Source organism: Phasianus colchicus, chromosome 10, assembly GCF_987193195.1.
Source record: "Phasianus colchicus chromosome 10, bPhaCol1.hap1.1, whole genome shotgun sequence".
Taxonomy (NCBI): Eukaryota; Metazoa; Chordata; class Aves; order Galliformes; family Phasianidae; genus Phasianus; species Phasianus colchicus.
The window spans coordinates 13,215,791-13,235,287 of NC_143445.1; the positions used below are offsets into that span (position 1 = coordinate 13,215,791).

Sequence of the window (19,497 nt, forward strand, 5' to 3'; positions counted from 1 at the left end):
CCGGTCCCAAGACAGACCCTTGAGGGACACCGCTCGTTACCAGCCTCCACCTGGACATAGAGCCATTGACCACCACCCTCTGTCTGCGGCCTTTCAACCAATTGCTTATCCATCTAGTTGTCCACCCGTCAAATCCACTTCCCTCCAGTTTGGAGATGAGGATGTGATGGGGGACCATGTCAAAGGCCTTGCTCAGGTCCAGGTAAATGACATCAGTTGCCTTCCCTTCGTCCACCAATGCCGTCACTCCATCATAGAAGGCCACAAGATTAGTTAAGCATGACCTTCCCCTGGTGAAGCCATGCTGGCTATCTAGGATCACGTGCTCGTTCTTTATGTGATCAAGCATATTGTCCAGGAGGATCTGTTCCATAATCTTCCCAGGCACGGAGGTGAGACTCACCGGCCTGTAGTTACCCGGGTCCTCCCTGCTCCCCTTCTTGTAAATGGGAGTGACGTGACCCTTCCTCCAATCGTCCGGGACCTCACCTGACAGCCACGACTTCTCAAATATGATGGAGAGCGGCTCAGCAACCACCTCAGCCAGCTCCTTCAGGACCCTGGGATGCACGCCATCTGGCCCCATAGACTTATACTCATTCAGTCTAAGGAGGCACTCTCGGACTTGCTCAACCCTTACAGTGGGGAGGGATTTACCTCCTTGGTCCCCACATAGAGGTATGGGGGTGCAAGACTTAGGGACATGAAAAAGACTAGAATCCTGGCCACCAGTGAAGACCGAGGTGAAGAACTCATTCAGCACCTCAGCTTTCTCTTCATCTGTTGAAGCCATTTCTCCTTTTAAATTTACCAAAGTAGGTACGCCCGTTTTGGCCTATAGTTAATTCCCACAAGAGAGTGAATTTGACCTCTGATTTTCCTATGGTATAATTAGAGAGAACAAATGAATCTGTGAATATGTTATGTGAAGAATATGTACAACTCCACCGTGACTAGAAATATCTACACCTTCAGTTCTGCAGGCATCTGATTCCCTTCGAGTGAGATAACTGAAGCAACAAAAAGTTCAGTACCTTTCCTCCCTACTGGGAAAAGATTGATAACTCATACATTCAAACTGTGTTTCCTCTTCAGACACTCTGACTCTGTCACAGTCAGCCACAGACCTTTCAGGAAAAAGAGAGAGTGGTGTGTGATTAAGAAGACTGGTCACACTGCTGCAACATCTGAAAGTCATCAGCCATTACATAAGGTGACAATTAACTATTATAAAGTTTGTAATCCAGCAACCAAACAACTGAAAAAAAAATTACATTTTTCATCAAAATATACACACAAAAGCAACATTAAAAAAGAACAAAATGGATTAAACTCAGTTTCTCACATAACAAGTTCATCCCACTCTAGCAGAAAAATTCCTTAGCCCCTACTGCTACTACCACCTTTGAGACTTTCTGCTGTTTTCACAGGTGTGGAGTAAAGTACACATTATAAATAATATGCAAACCAAACAAGGCCAAAGGGATAACCTGTCAGCTGATCAGTGGGTTGTTCTGGTGTATATTTGATTTAAAAAAAAAAAAAAAAAAAAAGCACAAAACAGATTATAAAAGAAGCCCAGAACTGAATGCCTGTTTACTTCTTTAAAAAACATGTGGGCGTTCTTAGTTCTCATAGGTGCTGCAGTTGCTTCTGCTCACCTGCAAGATCTGACTTTTGACGGGTACGTACAGACATCAGGTTTATATTTTCATGGTTTCTTCTCCATGAGCAAAAGTCTTCCAGCTGACTCATCTTTTTAAAATCCAATTTCTCTCTCCTTTCAGCCACAAGGTGTTTCGTGTGATTCCACAGAACGATGAGCAGGTGGAAATCATCCATTCCCTTGCCAGCATAATGCAGGTAAAGAACTTGGGGAAGGAGCTTTATTGAATCCAAATGGAACATTTCTCCTTTTTCTTAACAAACCAAAAAACAACAAAACAAAAACAATAACAAGCTTCTAAATTAAAGACCTAATCCTGATTCCAGCAACTCATTGTGAGTGCTTCTTCAGAGGGAAGAGGACAAGGTGATAAAGCTGGAATTACTCAAATACAAGTTAATGTCTTCCTGAAAAGACTAGATGCCCCAGCCTGAGTATGAAAGCGTGCACTGCAATTTATTAATTGAGTTACTTTGAAATTATATATATTCATTGTGGAGTGCCTTTATGAATTAGACAAAACATGAAACTTCCAAGTACCAGAATGTTTAATGTTATAGGTAAAAGATTTTGTTCATGCAAACAATCTAAAAATTCATATTCATAACAAACTGCACATTGTTTTGGCCTCTAGCCTCTTGTGTCACCTTTTGTCTCTGACTTTCCTTTAAAATTTTCTTTCTCCAGCCAAGCTGCATGTTTCTGACTGACCTTGATGTAGATATATGATGACATAATGACATGAGAAAAAACAATAAAGACAGCAAATGTGTTTTCAATATTTCTCTTTAGCTTTGATGTTGTAAAATAGCTGTTGGTGAAAAAGACACCATTATCTGTAGGATAAAAGGATGATATTTTTAATGAAGTACAGATGTGGAGAAGTAGCAGCAGCAGGGTACTACAGTATGCTGAAACAGTATTCTACAGAAAGAATATACTACTGGTATGTTGCTGCTAGTTCTATGAAAATGAATATAACAAGTTTGCTTCTAAGTCTGCAGGATAAAGGGATTGCTTGTTTTCTTTAAAGTAAAGATCTCTAAACTACCATTGTTATACAAAGCAATCTGCCAGGACTTATGTGGTAGCAGTATACACTGTAATAGTCATCTCACTTGAAGATACATCATTTGTGAACATGCAGACCAGCCCCAATTTCCTTTATGTTCAGGACATGAAAAGCTGAAAATGCATTAGACTGGTAAACCAGTTTTGTTTTCACTGACCTTTAACAGGACTCTAAATCCAAGAGATCTTAAAGCAGATTTCAGAAAGAATATGTAAAGTAGTAATTGCACTGTCATTTGTCCATTATGAGTTAAACAATACCTTCCAAAGGCATAGGCTCCTCCTACAAACTGCAGCAAAATGAGTCTTAAAGACACTTATAAATTCAACAGTCCTTTCCAGCTGATGTATGTAAAGTATGTTTGTAGCTTGCTATAGTCAGGAGACCATTTCCATTTAATGGTTATAGGCAAAAATCTCCAATGAAATGTGAACAAAGAATGAAAAAAGTTATAGAGTTACAAATTTTGCACAGCATTCACAAATCTGTATGCGTTCAGATGCTGTCATAATTGTAAGGGAGGTTCAGAGCAGACAATATTCCTTATGTTCCAAAACTCCAGTCTCTTTTACATCAGATTCTTTTAAATGAAGTTCAGAATGTTCTTATGGATATAAGGGCTACTTGTCATTTGATTTAGTGTGATACTTGTCTTTTTTCCTTTTTCAATTTTGAAAAGAAAAAATACGAAGCACTGATTTTAGCACTGTGCAAGACTAGTGCAGTCCCTATTAAGTAATATAATTTAATAAGTCAAAAATTAAATGTACTCAAAAACTGAGTTAATACTTGGTATTTGTTAAACTGTTACTGCCATCTCCAGAAATCTTCCATATAAGTTCAAGGGTCTAATAAAATCTTCATTGAATTCCATTTAAAACTTAAGTCAGTTTTTCTGGCAAACAAGATCAGTTCACTGTAACACCGGCATGAAATTTGTTGTATTAATCACAATTAATCAGCATTACTATATCACACATGCACTCACTTAAAACTCAGTCATGCGTATATATGTATTTGTTCATATATTCATTTGGCCTTCTTTCAGGTTGACTTTTGGCAGCCAGACTACGTTGATCTGGTAAAGCCAAAAATGCAAGTTGATTTCCGAGTTGAAGCTGACAAGGCTTTGGAGGTTGAACATCTCTTGAAAGAAAACAAAGTGGATTACAAGTAAGTTTTGAGTAGGAGGAGACTGAATACTGGAGAAAATGTGTTGAACGTTGTCAATATTGATTGAACTTATCTTCCTGTCACAAACATCCTCCATTGCATCCTCCTTGGTCCAGCTTGATTAGCAGGCTTTTTCAATGTGTAGTGTATGCATAAACACAGAAACAAAACTCAGTTTTACTTGATCAAACTCTCATGACTTCATTCAGCAGGGTGGAGAGTTTTCATCACTCAGATTTATTTCCACCAGATCAAACTCATTTCTTGGAGTTCTCATGAAAAACAGCTGTTAGGTTCTGCTAAATCTGAGGATTCTCTCTCCCTAAACTTGCCATCTCCATGTTAACTGTGTCCTGTTTGGATGCCATGGGAGGGAACAGAGTTAAAAATACTCTATAAGAGATTGTTCTCAGTAGTACCTCAGCCCATGTACCGCACAGGAATCCAGTATCATTGGAATTATTTCTTTGGCAAAGGAAGAGTTACATGTGCTATCTTTCCCTATGATATTTATGAACTCCCTCAGGTCCATACACAAATCTTTTGATTGCAACAAAGGCAACAAATGTCTGGAAGGTGTCCCTGACAAACTTCAGTGGAGTGTCCTTGTGACAACCCAAGCAGTTAAAATTCTTTTGAAGTGGAGCTGTAGTGCCATGACATCATGTCAATGTGCTCATTTGCACTGTTTGTTCTGAAGGCTGGTGGTGCCTCACAAAGTGGCCTCCTGCTCTTCTATCCAAATGATTGAGGACATATCGTGAACAAGTGAGAATTTGTAAGGATATTAAGACAAGCACTGGAAAAAACAAGGAAACATCTTTTTTTTTTTATAGCCAAGGTTGAAATATAAGCAAAAGGTCCACAAGACCATGCTTGATGATGAGCTGTGCCTTTCTCTAAGCCCCAGGGAAAGATGAACAGGAGAGATTCAGCCAATGCAGTCAGGATGTTAGAGTGGTTTTTTCTGTTGTTGTTTTTGTCGGGTTTTTTTTTGCCATGGTGTGTTACTACTTTAATAGCTGTTCTCACAAGCAGTAAAGCAGATTGGAGTATGGATCCTGCCATCTGCAAACTGCACCTAAACTTTGGAAACCTGGTTTGATAAAGAATTTAATCATGCAAACATCTCTGGGTTGCTAGAGATCCTGGATAACAGGAGGCTGTTACATTACTGCAGTCTAATTGTTCTTCAGCATCATCAGTTCAAGAGAATGCCCTTTTCCTTTTGAGGAAGAGGCAATCTGGCATCATGAGGTCAGTCCAAGGCAAAGGAGAGTTTTACTTGGATACAGAACTAATATAGTTTACATGCACCCTGTTTTAGCACTGCCATTCTTCCTAAACCAAACTATTAGTACTCTGGAGGTTTGCTAGTATGGGAGTTAAGTGGGCAGGTGTGAGTTAAGAAGCTATTGCTTTGTGATCATTCTGTCAGCAAGGATGAGGCAGGAAGGAGATTGAAACTTGAACATAACTTACATTATTTTCAAATGCATAAACCAGTCCCCCGCATGTCTCTTCATAATCAACATGGCCTTAGTTCTGTGCAAATCCAAAGATATCCATATGGTGCTTAATTTTCTGCTAACAAATTGCACATTTCTTTCTGCTTTTTGTGGTATTGCAGAGTTCTAATTGACAACCTGCAGACTGCACTGCATGCTCAGTTTGACAGCAAAGTTCGTAGCACTGGTCACAGCTATGAAAAATACAACACCTGGGATAAGGTAAAGTCCAAAAGTTTTCCACTGTCTCAACTTGATATCTTAGCCTCCATAGTCAAAATGGCTTCTGATATTCTTCCATCAATATTCCCTTCTCCTCTTCTGTTACATCCCTTAACTTGATAACCTCCTCTCCAAAATCTCTCCTTCATTGCTCATTACAGAGATAATCTGCATAATCCATTTGCCTACACATATTTATTTCTTTTGTATTTTACTTCGTTGGACTGTTCCCATAAATCCCCGCCCAGTGCTTCTGTAAGCAGTTCAAGAATGATAATAAATAGAAGAGCTATGAAACTGAAAAACATGACAGCATGCAGAAGACTTAAGGCATTCAACCTACTTACTGTAAAAGGAAGAATGTTTTCTTTTGTTAAATTAAAAGGATGACAAAATCATAATCTCTAAGCACTATGTACGGTTAGCATTCAAAAAGTTTCTTGACTCACCAACCAGATTCCAATGATTAGAAGTTTTAGATAAATTCATATCAGAAAATCCTAGTTCAGCAATAGTTTGATGAGGTCTGCTATGAAACACTATCTATCACTGGAAAAAAAAAAACCAACTAAGATTAGATACATAGTTCTGGCACAAGTAAGAGTTAATTCTTGGAAATCTATGAATGGTATTAAATGTTTGGTTCAATTCTCAGAAGGACCCTTCCAGCTTGAAAGCTGTGAATAAGTTACTCTGGACCTGAGCACAGACACATCAACATCTTTATTCTCCTTATTAAACAGATAGCTGCTTGGACTGCTGACATTGCTGCTCAGAACCCAACCCTGGTCTCTCGCAGTGTAATTGGGGAAACATACGAAGGACGGCCGCTGTACCTTCTCAAAGTAAGTGCAGCGATTCATTTGTGCCAGAATGCTCTTATCTATTCAAGACTATGATGCCTACTGAATGATGATGTTAAGATATTAATCTACATTTTGAAAGAAACCAAACAGATTTTTTGCACAACTTATACTATGATCTTTTTTACTTTAAGATATAAGGGCCATAATGAATTACTAGAAGTTCAGGCATAAATTTAACAACAATCCTGTGAGGCAAGTGAATTATCACCTACCTTTATATTCTCTCCACCTGTAAGCACATTTACTCTAAAAGGATCTATAGATGTCAGTCTCCCTAGCAAAAGGCAATATGTTTGTTTCTTCATCAGATGCGGGGTTTTTGAATAACTCTTATGAATAAATAAGATATGATTAACGAATTAAAGGTGAGAGAATAAAGGTTACTTGCCTAAAATTGCATAAGCCTCTGTCACCCATCCAAACAAAGCTAACTACTAGAAACACCACAGGAAATATATCAGCAGTGCAGAACAATCTATTATTGTGGTGGAGGAGAGTAACCTACATTAATAAAAATAAAATCATTCAGATTATAAGGTTTTAGCTTGAATATCATTGTCAACTACAGCTGAGAGAACTCCCTAGACATCTGCATACAAATTGTTTCATTCGGAACCTGGGTTTGTTTTTTTATTTGTTTCTGTAGTTGGGAAAAAGCGGTACGAATAAGAAGGCCATCTTCATGGACTGTGGTTTTCATGCAAGAGAGTGGATCTCCCCTGCTTTCTGCCAGTGGTTTGTGAAAGAAGTCAGTAAGCATAATGATCAAAACTTGTTTTACAAAACGCAATTATTTTTATTTCAACCACTTACACTAGATCTTAATGGCTGCCCTGTAATCTTTGAGCAGCTTAAGACTACCTAAGCATGTGTATGAGGTATGCTTGCAGCGGCATCGGTGGCAAATATAACCTCTATCTCTCAGACAGCCATGCGGTTTTGTGTAAGGAGCAGTGGAAATTGAAAGTGACATCTCAGTGAAGTCAAAGGGAATGTTATTTCATTATCTCCCAATAAGGCTGCAGACAGTATGTGCTACCATTCTTCTCTCAGCAATTCACGTCACTACAGCTGTCATTTTCACTGTCTGATCATTTAATTCATGGATGTACCTGACACCAGCAGTGGCTCTGCGCAGAGAATGCAAGTGTGGATAGGTAGAAGAAACTTTAAAGTGCAGTCCTCTGAGAGTCATTGGAGATTCAGCTGGGATTGCTTCCAGACATAACAGTCAGAAACTACAGAAAAAACTAAGTAGATCATTCTTTGTATCTGCAAACAAACAAGCAAAAAACCCAACCAAACAAAAAACCCACCTAAAGAAATAAACAAACAAAAAACACCGGAAAAATGTAAGTTCTGGTGACCTAAAATTTCTTTTCCAAATTCTACACCTAACCTGTCTGCTTGCTAGCTACAGGACAGTAGATTTCTTTTTCTACTGCACTGCTCCTTGCATTGCACTTTACATCTTCGTAAAGTAAAGGAAACCAGGCCTTTGTAAAGTAAAGGATGCAACCAGGCCTTTAGAGCAAATGTCAATTATAATTGGATGCTCACACAAGACTGACTTAAATTTCTGAACAAGCATACAAAGTGCTAGGTCATAAACAATAGGATATGTAGGCAGGAGTTCTTATGACGTACGTACCTGGAAAATTGCATGGAAAAATCCGCCTCTCTATGAATATGTGCAACCAAAGTATTATGACTAGAAATGTCTAAGGATGTAATGACGGAAATATTCTCTGTAGTTTTGATTAGTGATGAATTTTATCTGCATAACAGATATCAAAACCAGAATTTACTATCGATTCAAACTATAAACAAGCGTTTAAGACGACAGGACACAGGGAAGATATACGGGGAGAAAGACAGAACTTTCTTCTGTCTTTCATTGATAAGCTAGTAGATAGAAACCTTTTCTTTATTATCCTGTTCAAAATCAACATTGCTTTAAAATACATTTTATCCACCAGAAAAAAGATGACTCTCAGGAACATGGTTTCAGTCACTGTAAGTCTTCTGAGCATATATAACATCAGAGCTACCACCTCATGTGGAGCAGTGCCCTGGATGACTTCACCTTCCACATTCAGTAATTCTAGATCCAGGCCTTCAAATATATGCTGGAGGTGTTTTCATTCCATGAAGGCATCATCAGCTCTTTCTACTTTTCTCTGATTAGGCTGTTGAGACCTACGGAACAGACAGTACCATGACCGAACTTCTCAACAGCTTGGACTTCTATGTTTTGCCAGTTGTTAATATTGATGGTTACGTTTACACCTGGACAAATGTAAGTATGTTCCTCTTTCTCAAAAATATTGCTGGCTAAGCCAACTGTAAGAACTCTTTCTTACTTTTACTCTAAGCTTCACCATTCTATTTTAGGACCGTATGTGGAGAAAGACACGCTCTAAAAACACTGGCACCTTTTGCATTGGTACCGATCCCAACAGGAATTTCAATGCTGGCTGGTGCCGTAAGTGTCTCCTAATAGAAGCTGCAGCAATCACCCAGAAATGCAATAGCCAAAATACTTAATTATGGATTTTCCCTTATGTTATTATGGTTGGTTCATCATTATTTTGATTGAAGACCACCAATATAGCATTGTGGAATAGCTGGTGTTCAAATTTTATGCAAAAAACAAATTTTGGTTACTAGTTTCATTAGTATAGCTACTTCTATGAACAGCAGACTTCAGAAGAGAAGTCAAAATAGCTTTCTTTCAGTTGTTTCACTCATTGCAGAGGGCTGCTCTCTTTGCTGGTTCCTGAAAGCACCCCAGATATGGGGGAGATGTGCAAGGAGAAGACTTTTAAGTAAGGAAGCAAATAATAATCATTTAAATAACATAGGGCTTTGCAAAAAAACTCATGTCCCTCCAAACAAGCAAAGAAGAACAGATCGTATTTACTGAACACTGTGTCATATTGCCTAGTGCCTTAACTATGCAACAAAGGACTCTCTGTTCCGATAGAATACAGGTGTGGCAGTTTATTATGAAATTTATATAATATCATTCTCCTAACAACCAACTTTTTTATTAAGTATTCATTACATTCACTGTTCTTTCCAGAACTGGGGGCCTCAAATAGACCCTGTGATTCCACTTACTGTGGCTCCTCACCTGAGTCTGAAAAGGAGACAAAGGCTTTGGCTGATTTTATTCGTGAACATCTTTCTACAATCAAGGCATACCTGACTATTCACTCCTACTCCCAGCTGCTACTGTTTCCTTATTCATACACTTACGCACATCCAAAGGATTACAACGAACTGGTAAGCACAAGTTCTTTGTCATTTTGATGTAATGAAAAGAACGTTTTTGAGATAATGAAAGAGCACTATTTAGGTCTATTTAACTTCAGGCAGCATCTTTAACTGTGAATAAAGAGTACATGTTGCCAGTTTTTGAAAATACTTCAAAAACCAGAGAAACCCTGATGGCTTCCACATAGTTCAAGCACAAGATAAACTTGAGAACCTTACTTTATTTCAATATATACAATGAATTTGCCACAAGGTCAGGATTGCCTTCCAGTCATGCCATAGAGAAATTCACTACATCATGCAGCACCGCTTCTTCCTGACACAAGAGTTTGCAGTGTGTGGCAGCAGAACATCACACAGAAACATTACGCTTTGTAAGCCATGCCAACAGCTTGCTGGACTATCATAACTACACAGAAATGACTGAACTGGTAACAGCCCCAGTAAATAAGGAACTCTGCCTAACACTTCGTACCAAACCTTACTTCTCACTGAAGGAAAAGAGAACGATACAGATTAAGGACAATGAGGCAGTTTTTGTCGATAATAAATATAATATATATTGGACTATGATTATAATTAAAAACAGGCACAAAACAGGTGAAAACAATGAGTTCTGAGACCTTTCTAAATAGGCCTTGATTCAAATACACCCCTTACTTGGAAGAGAAGAGGGAAATGTTATGTTCTAAATAACAACTCCTCTTTTATTCATCCAAAATGAAGGACACACCCTAACACCATTTGAATAACAATCCGGAATTAAAAAAAAAAAAAGTTAAAAATATTAAGTGTGCATAAAAGTTGTAAACATTTCATAAGGCCAAGAATCAACGATCATGAATAATAAAATTACTTCAGTACTCTGGCATATTAGCAATTAGAAGCTGTTGGCAGGAAAGACAACAGAGCAAAACAAAACAAACAAATCTTGATTCCCTCTCTTTCCTGGATGCTGCCAAAAGTCCAAGGCAACAACACTAAGTGTGCTGGTCTGCTGGGGGGGCTTGACAGATTTATGAGTGCTCCCAAATAGATGTCACAATTCCAAAGCACAAACAAGAACTCGGGCCAACAGTGAACTTTCCTGCAGCATATTTTACTCTTAAAAGAGAGGATGAAATCCAGATGAAAATTTTGCTTTCTTAATTTATTTTCCAGAAAGCTTTGATTTTAATTATTCCATGGAACTATAGTGAATTTTTGTCTTCAGTTTTTACATTTTTTCACATTTTACACATTGCAGTTCAGTCTCAGGCAATAAACAGCACAAAGCCCTTGAGCTGCTTCATTGTCAAGATCACAAAGTTCACATGTGCTAAAAAGTTGCATGACATTCCGCTCAACTTTTTGAATCAAAAGCAAATGTGAAACTTAACTAAAACCCCAGCATGCTTCTCACAGTATTAAACTGAGAAAGTTTGCATCAACGGCCTAGTATTTAAAAAACACAGGAAATCCTATCTATTAAAATGATCTTTAGAAATAAGAAATAACTTAAGATTTTCTTGGTTTTCACTTTCTTTTATCAATTTAAATTTTTATGATATGATTCCAATATGGAATATAATTTCATGAATTACTTTTACAATGGCTCCCCAGCTTTTAATTAATAAAAGCCTTATTTTCCTGCCATAGAGAACAAGTCTACTATTATTATTCAGCATAAGAAATAAATAGCTCAGGAATACAACCTATATACTTCTCTTCACCTATTTGATTTCACTTCATAAGTTAGACTTTTAACTGTCATTTTATCCTACATTTTAAATTGGGCACAATGATCCCAGAGGGGGTTCCATTATTTTCCAGTACAAAGCAATTACAAACCTCACCACCAATGACAAGGTGACCCGATGAGTGGTTTTCATGTGTTAATTAAGGGAAAATACTTCTTTTACTGGTGATCCCAACAAAAAGACAGCAGGATCCCAGAGATGTTCTACTTGAGCAGTACCTGACTTTAACAAGGGAAGACTTCTTGCCAAAAATCCTTCTTTCAGAGAATGAGATCAGAGTATCATCCAATCAAAACTGCCTATAGCCAGGATAATTAAACAGAAAAGGCCCAATTCGCTCCAACACATATGAATTAAATAGGCTGACTTCCACAGGCTCTGGGTCAAGTTCAAAGGTGCGGCTTTTCAGGCTACTTGAGATAACTAAAGCACATTCATTTGAGCTGTAACTAAAGAAATTTAAGGTTTTCCATCAATAGCTGTATTTGCTTAAAATGATACACTTACAAAAAGAGACGAGGTGTATGCCAGTCATTATTCTGTGACAAAAAGTTGTGTCTAGATTTAGAATTTAGAGAAATGGTGAAAAATTAGAATCTCTTTTTTCATAGAGATTGTTTGGGTGAATCAGAGGACCATAAATCACTTTTCAAATGGAGCAAAATTTATAGTGCCATTATCTTATCTTGGATGTTATTTTTACTCTGACAGATCTAATAAATTAAAGGAAATATAGCTGCAATTTCTTATCTCTTCCAGTGAGCAGCTCGACATGTGGTTAAACAAAATTTCATGTCTGCTTATCATTAATAATATTTTGTTCCATTATATTTAATTAAAGGTAGCATAATACACTGAGGTCTGTGCCACATTCCAGTGTCTGAGACACATAAGGGTACAAAAATTGAGTAATTTGAGATTGAAATCAGTAGCTCTGCACAAAAGAAAGATGTAGAGAAAGCTTGTACCTTCCTTTCCTGCAAGAACACTGAGCAGTGTCCTTGGGGCTTGAAAGACTTTTTCTTTTGCTCACAGCCTCAAGAAATCAGAAGGCAAAAAAACTGTTCTGCTTTTTGTTCCTCAGGTAAAACAGGGCACTCTAGGAGTTCCAGCAACCTTAATGCTTCATTCTTCACTGCTATAGTTAATCATAGCAACCTCACATTACTGTAACTTGGTTTGAGTAGAGGATTAGGGCTATCCCCAATCACCCCAGGACTATGCAGTATGACAGAAGATGAAAATCATGCATGACTTTTCCTTCCCACAACTTCCCTCCTTTTCCTCAGAGGCAAGAGGAACTCAATCCCACAGAACACAAGAATTCTCCCCAAATTTTTCTCCCTGTATTCAGCATAGGATAATTTGTTTGTTTTTCTCACTTCTGAGATGCTGCACAGAACTTTCACTGTTATCCAAACAATACATGAACAAATAAAAACACCCAAGACAGGAAAATCTAGGTCAGAAATTTCTCAGAAGTTGCACAATATTCTGGAGATGACTCCTTGAAAGAAAAATGTACTCTTTTTTGGTGGATCTCATTTTGTCTGCCTCATAATCTTCAGTTGGCTCATTATTTACTGTACCCTTGAGAGTTACATTGCACACAGAATACACACTCAAATCCGTCGCCTACTGAGAACAGAAGCATTAGCTCTTCACAATTAAAACACGTGACTGGCAAGACCAATATCTCTCCCCACCCCAAAAAGATTCTTTTTATCTTCATTTTACCATTCACATTTTTGTCCTTGCAATACAGGCCTCTGCATTTAATCACATTTGGCATAAACCATTCAACCCGTATGTTTTTAATCAGTTCAAATTTTTGCCTTACTTTCCTATTAGGTCATCCTATGCTTTCCTCATTTTCAGCAAAGACTTATCTAGCTCTATCAATTCTTGTTTGCATCTGAATTGGTTCTGAACTGATAGAGAGGGATGTCCACCATGCTCTCTCTTCCTTTCCAGGTTCAATGCCATCTCTTTGCTGAACAAACTCAGCACCAAATCCGTGTCTGCATGTTAGATTTGTATATTGGTATCATATACTATTTGGTAGGCTATAGAATATCGTATTAATTCACAGCTGAAGATAATTTTCTAGACACAAGATTTCCACTTCTTTTGTTGTTTAAGCTCACTGAAATTCATGTTCTATGTTGGGTTGGTCAACCATTTCACTTCTCATACCTTTGGAGCCCTTAGAATAGAACAAAGTAGAAAGCGGAGATAGGCATAGAGTCTGTGCAGTCTGCAAGAAGAGTGAATTTCAAATATGTTACATGACTTGGTGAATACTATTAGTCTGATTATTTAACCTGATTCCTGGGAGCAAAGTCTCTTCATCCCTGATTTAATTCCAGAATGTGTTTAATGTAGTTACAAATTTTTGAACAACAAAAATCCTATTTTCTAAAGGACTCAGACATACCAAAGAAGAGTCACAACCTATACTATTGTATCTGTACTGTTAAAAACTCCTTAGATTGTACTATATATAGTAAATATTTGGTAGAGAAACTGGGAAACATAGCAAATGGAAGCAGCCAGAAAAGCAACATTTGGAAGCTCTTGCACTGAGTTTGTCAAAACAGACCTGCTCTGTACTGGTAGTGTCACTGCTCTGAAAAGGATGCTTACAGTAGCAGCTTTGTACAGATGATGCTTATGTGTGAGCTTGGCTCAAAGTCAAGTCTCCTACAGTTGTAGGGCACATTCACCTTAACGTAGTCACACTGGAAACCCTCTCACCAGGGATCAATTTCTTATGCAGCCTGTAAGACTGCCTCAGAGAAACTGGCTTGCAAAGGAAAAAGAGCATCATACTGAAGTCTTCCACTTGGCTGGATTCCCTAGGCTCTTGGGGGAGATGCTTAACCATGAGCAACAACGAAACAGTACACTAAATTACACATCAGCTATGGACTCCTGAGGAGAGTCTGGTTTTACTGCCAAAACAAGAAGCCTCGGAAGTGCAGCTTCACTTGGCTACAGCTAACTTTGCAAACAGCACCCTTCAGACTTCCATTACAAAGGAAGCTTAAGTAGTACATGAGACAGAAGTGGAAGGAAAATATGGTTTTCATTCTCAGGCAAATCAATCTGCAGTGCAGTGAAAGAAGAGTCTGGCCCAGTCACTCAGAGAACAGGTGTTTCAGCCTGGTCTACTGGTTTGGCAATCCTGCACATAGCAGGGGAGTTGAAACTCGATGATCACTGTGGTCCTTTTCAACTCAGGCCATTCTGTGATTCTGTGATGGCAAAGGGACTTGTCTGCAAGCAGCAGCTGTGTAATCAACATCCCTGAAGTGTTTCTAAACAGCCACAGTTTGCTGGTAAATCTGCCCTGATGATGAAAGAATGAAATGAGGGAGCTGCCCCCCCAAAATTACTTATTAACAGGCAGAAGATGCTTCTCCTGGTAAATTATGTTGTTAGCTCAAAGCTCCAGATGCGATAGAAAGGGTGGCCAGTTAGACACATCTTTCATTAAACACTAATAACAATAAAGATAGGTTTAAATGTTGTAAATTATGTAAGATAATGACAACTGAGAACACAGCTCTGCTGTCTCACTGCCCATTGCACTCCGCACACAACATTAGGCAAAATATTAGTAATTGCTGTGTAAACGCAGGTGGATGATTAGTGCAGGGAATACACCTTCTGCTGAAATGACCTGCTCTGCGAGTTCAGCTCTGAGACAGAATCTGAAAAGCCATTCCTGCTCCCAGTTACAAGGTATTAATTAGGAGTTATTCCTAGGACTTCAGGGCGCCGCTTGCTTCTCTGCTGCTATATCTCTGAGCAGAGTTTTCCTCGCAACAGAGACATTCTTGACAGTTAAAAACAAACAAAGAAACCACAGCAATTGAGTTAAGCCAGTTAAACAAAGAAATCTTGAAAATCAGTAACAGAAAAGAGTATCCTCTAAGGCCAATGAGATAGCCATGCGTCTCCTGGCAGCTGTATTCCAAATAGCATATGGGTATGAAAATCCAAACTATTTTTCAAAAGCTAAATATCACAACCCCTTTTGAAAAATGCTGTGTTAGACTCACAAGCTTCATTCTTACTGTTCCTCATTTTTATATCATGAGAAAGAGGTGACTTTAGTTCCTAAAAAGTTGAAATTTTGTTTTGACCTTCAGATATTGTACTGTAAATCCATTAGGAAAGCAACTGGGAGAGAGTCACTTAATAAAGAAAAAAAAAAATCAGATTTCAAACCTTTTGATAAATGTTCATTTCAAGATGAAGTCATAAATGCTCGGTCATGTCGTTCAGTTAATGGAGAAGGTCATTTAAATACCACATCAATCTCCAAGCTGCAGAACTTGAGGAAGTTGTATATTTGGATTCCAGTCTCCTTACAGCTGGAAATCTCAACTTCTTTTCCTACAAATCCTTCTCATAACTTCCTGGCCAATAACAAAATACACCCCAGGTAAATACACTTCCTGACATCCTTTATCTTCTGCCTGTTCTGGTCTGATTTGAAGCAGGCATTTTGGCAGAGAGAAAGGTATGCCCCACTCTTCCCTAAAAGCAGCTTTGCTGTTTTGTTGTCTCTACAATGCAGTTCACTGAAAAGAGATCAAATATTAATAACCAGCAGGTCCGTAAGTAGTGTAAAACGAATCATTCCAAATTTAGTTTCCCCTTTGCATATTTTTGAAAAGAGGAAGAATCTGTTTACATTTAATAATGAATTTACTATTTAGAGATTTGACTCAATCTCAGCTTATGATTAAATTTATATATTATTTATTAAAAAAAAAAAAGACTGAAAAAAAAAAAACCAACACCAAAAAAACCTAGGGTATTGCTAGCAAATGCCAGAGAGAGCTCAGCTACCCCTGCTGCTCTGAATCAAAATCCAGCACTTACGAGTGGGGAAACCCTTGCAGTCCTGTATTAGGTTACCAGCATTAATGCAAACAAATTTTGATGATGTTCTGCAGAAGCTCTCTTGCTAAACTCAGATTTCTCAAAACACATGGTCCAATATGCATTTTTCAGTAATTCACAGAAACACTTAAAGCACGAGGGTAAACAGAATATTTTACAATCTCTCTTCCTTTTGGAAATAAGCCAGAGTACAACCTATAGAGAAAGAAGGGGCTTGAGGAGATTCTTGGGATAGTGAGCATTCAGCTGTAAGCTATAAACAAAGATAAGGCAACCCATCACTTACTCTTATACTGAACATCTGCTTTCAAAAATTGTTCACATTTATCATCTGTTAGTAATAGTTTTCATGTTTTATTACCAACATGCTGTATAAAGAAGAAGTGGAAAAGTCACACATTCCAAAGTCTGTAATTTTCCTTAATGCAAACATACAAAGCTTCATGGTAGTACTGATGGGCCTGATCCAGCCCTCACTGAAATCAGTGGGAGTTGAACGAGTCCCTCCGAGCACAGGAAATGAAATGAAATTAATGAGACTACATATGGTTCTGAGGTAATTTATGCCTTTTCTGTCTATTAACATTTATTATACTGCTTCCACTTCCAGCGGTGTCCAACTAAACTGGCACTACTCTGAATTTAAATGCTGCATGAACAGAACGAAAAGGAAGGGTATTGTGTTCCCAGTCTACTGTACCAAGTTATTACTCTTCACAGGGATTCCTTATTTATTTTAAGTCTTCAACAGGTTTCTTTTAAGCATAAAAAATGCTGTTTGCTATTGCCCCAAGCTATATGGGACTATGCACCAGCTATACGCTAAGGCAGCTCTACACAGGCAGACTATGCACCACCGAAGCTTGGAGAGTAAGCTTTTTACTGACAGGGCATGTACTGGCAACTACTTGCACCTAATCATTCTGAGAGGTGGAAAACAGTTTACCTTCTCAAGCACAGCTTTGCAGTTTGCTCAACAAATTTGCTGAGATTCATCCAGAATGCTTCTGGAAATCTGCATTTATATTTGCTCTTTCCCTACAGAACACCATTGCTAGTGTTGCAACCGAAAAACTGACCAGTTTGTACAACACCAAATACGTATACGGTCCAGGAGCTACAACAATCTGTAAGTACTGGCCTAAGTATGCCAACCTGAAATGGATCTCAGTAATTGCATAAGTCACGAATGCCTTTCCACCAGAAGAAGAAATCAATTGATTCACTATATATCCTTTTTTTAACTGTTTGTTCTGTATTTCTGGTTCTACAGTTTGTCGTTTCCACTTTTACAGTCATGTTTTATTTCTTTATCAGACCCTGCTGCAGGAGGCTCTGATGACTGGGCTTATGATCAAGGCATCAAGTACTCTTTCACTTTTGAGCTCCGTGACACTGGTAATTATGGGTTTCTTCTGCCTGAGTCTCAGATAAAGCCAACCTGTGAGGAGACTCTGCTTGCTGTTAAATACATTGCCAGTTATGTCCTTGATCACTTGTATTAAAGGAAATTCTAGAAACTATTAAAGTTATTCAAAGATACCTTTCTCTGTATGTTCAATATTTTTTTATTTTTTGCTTTACTTAATGCTTGGCCATATCCTTAGTCCATAATAGGTCAATAATCTGAAAGTCTTCCAAGATAAATTCTACTTTTTTGTTAAGACAACTAATATAATTAGGGAGGGGGGATGGCAGACAAGACTTGCTGGAAAAATAAGCATGCCCAAACACCTGCTTTTCTGAGATCCACATTTTTAAGTTCAAATTTTAAATCACTTTCCTTACCAGCTTTGTCTCTTCTTTAATCTTCATATGGAATTACCTAGGTATTTCATTGCCAATTGCTAATGGAATGTTAACAACATATAGAGTGCTAGAAGAATTTCTCCAGTGACTGGATTAAATGCATAAGCAAAATAATCCTTCATATTTTGACATTTTTAAAAGAATGGCTTTCTCAGCAAAAAAAAAAAAAAAAAAAAAAAGAGAAAAGACTTTGGCTTCACTTTTGCCAAAGTGCAAAAGTGAGTCTTTTGCACACATACAGGAAGGAATATATTAATTCTCTCACAAAATCAGATGGTGAAGACTAGTGGGCTATTAATGTCTGTCCTCCAAGGAGTGTGGCAGCTACTGACTTCCTCCTATAACCATTAGGTGGGATCTCTCACTTGGATTCTTATTATTTATTCTGGCAAATGTAGTACATATTTGTTTCTGCCTGTTAAAATCATGATTTCCCCATTTCTCACTTCACCTTCTGTTCTCCCTTTCCTCTGGCACTCCTTCTTCTCACAAACTATGCAAACTTTCCCAAATTTGTCCCTTTTGTTCAGTTCAGAACAGTAGCATTCCTGAAGTGAAAGATACCCCTGAATACAGTACAGAAACTGATACAGTTTCTATTACAAGTTTAATATTTTAATAATATGGATTATAAAATAAATGGAATGGATCCTGAAACATTCCTCCTTTTTCATTCCTGAGCTGATATCAGAATCAGTTTAAGCTCATTAACCTAAAACTTGCTCAAAATTGCTCTTCAGCTCCATGTGGTCAGTGTTTGCAGTCTTTTCACAGACAAGTGAAATTCTAATACCTTATTTCAAGCTGTTAGGATTCATCCATGGTAACGAGAAAAAGTGAAAATGCCTTACATCTGAGTTAATACGTGAAGTCTGCAAATCAGAAAAAGGAATACGGTTGCAACTAGCTGAAAGAATCAGTAAATTTATTCTCCACTGGGTGAACAACTATAATGCAATCTAAGTTCTAGTTGAAAGGAAGTGTGTGACAATACCTTTTTGTCTTGTTTTTAAAGCATCTGTGGGCCAGATTCTTCCCTGCTGCAGCTCAGTTAGGTCAATATGACCATATGCTCTGATCCAGGAGATTAATTTACCTTTCAAGTGAGGTGATGCATTTAAAACTCGCAACAAGATGATTTTACCTTCCCTTCTTATGAAGGAAACTTGAGACCTATCAGAAAAGAGACAAAATCCCTTTATTAAATGCTTATCTTAGTAATGAATAAGGCACAGAAGACTCACGT

The 19,497-nt window shown here is 37.9% G+C and overlaps 1 protein-coding gene across 1 annotated transcript; it reads left to right on the forward strand.

Moving 5' to 3' along the window:
• The first annotated feature begins 1,563 nt into the window (after positions 1 to 1,563).
• On the forward strand, positions 1,564 to 18,409 carry CPB1 (carboxypeptidase B1). Its single transcript, XM_031596271.2, has 11 exons — positions 1,564 to 1,684; positions 1,788 to 1,863; positions 3,787 to 3,911; positions 5,542 to 5,641; positions 6,385 to 6,486; positions 7,154 to 7,255; positions 8,696 to 8,806; positions 8,902 to 8,992; positions 9,593 to 9,795; positions 17,487 to 17,571; positions 17,760 to 18,409. Exons 1-11 carry the CDS (start codon positions 1,614 to 1,616, stop codon positions 17,945 to 17,947), a joined length of 1,254 nt encoding a protein of 417 aa, XP_031452131.1. The 5' UTR covers positions 1,564 to 1,613; the 3' UTR covers positions 17,948 to 18,409.
• The last annotated feature ends 1,088 nt before the right edge of the window (positions 18,410 to 19,497 follow it).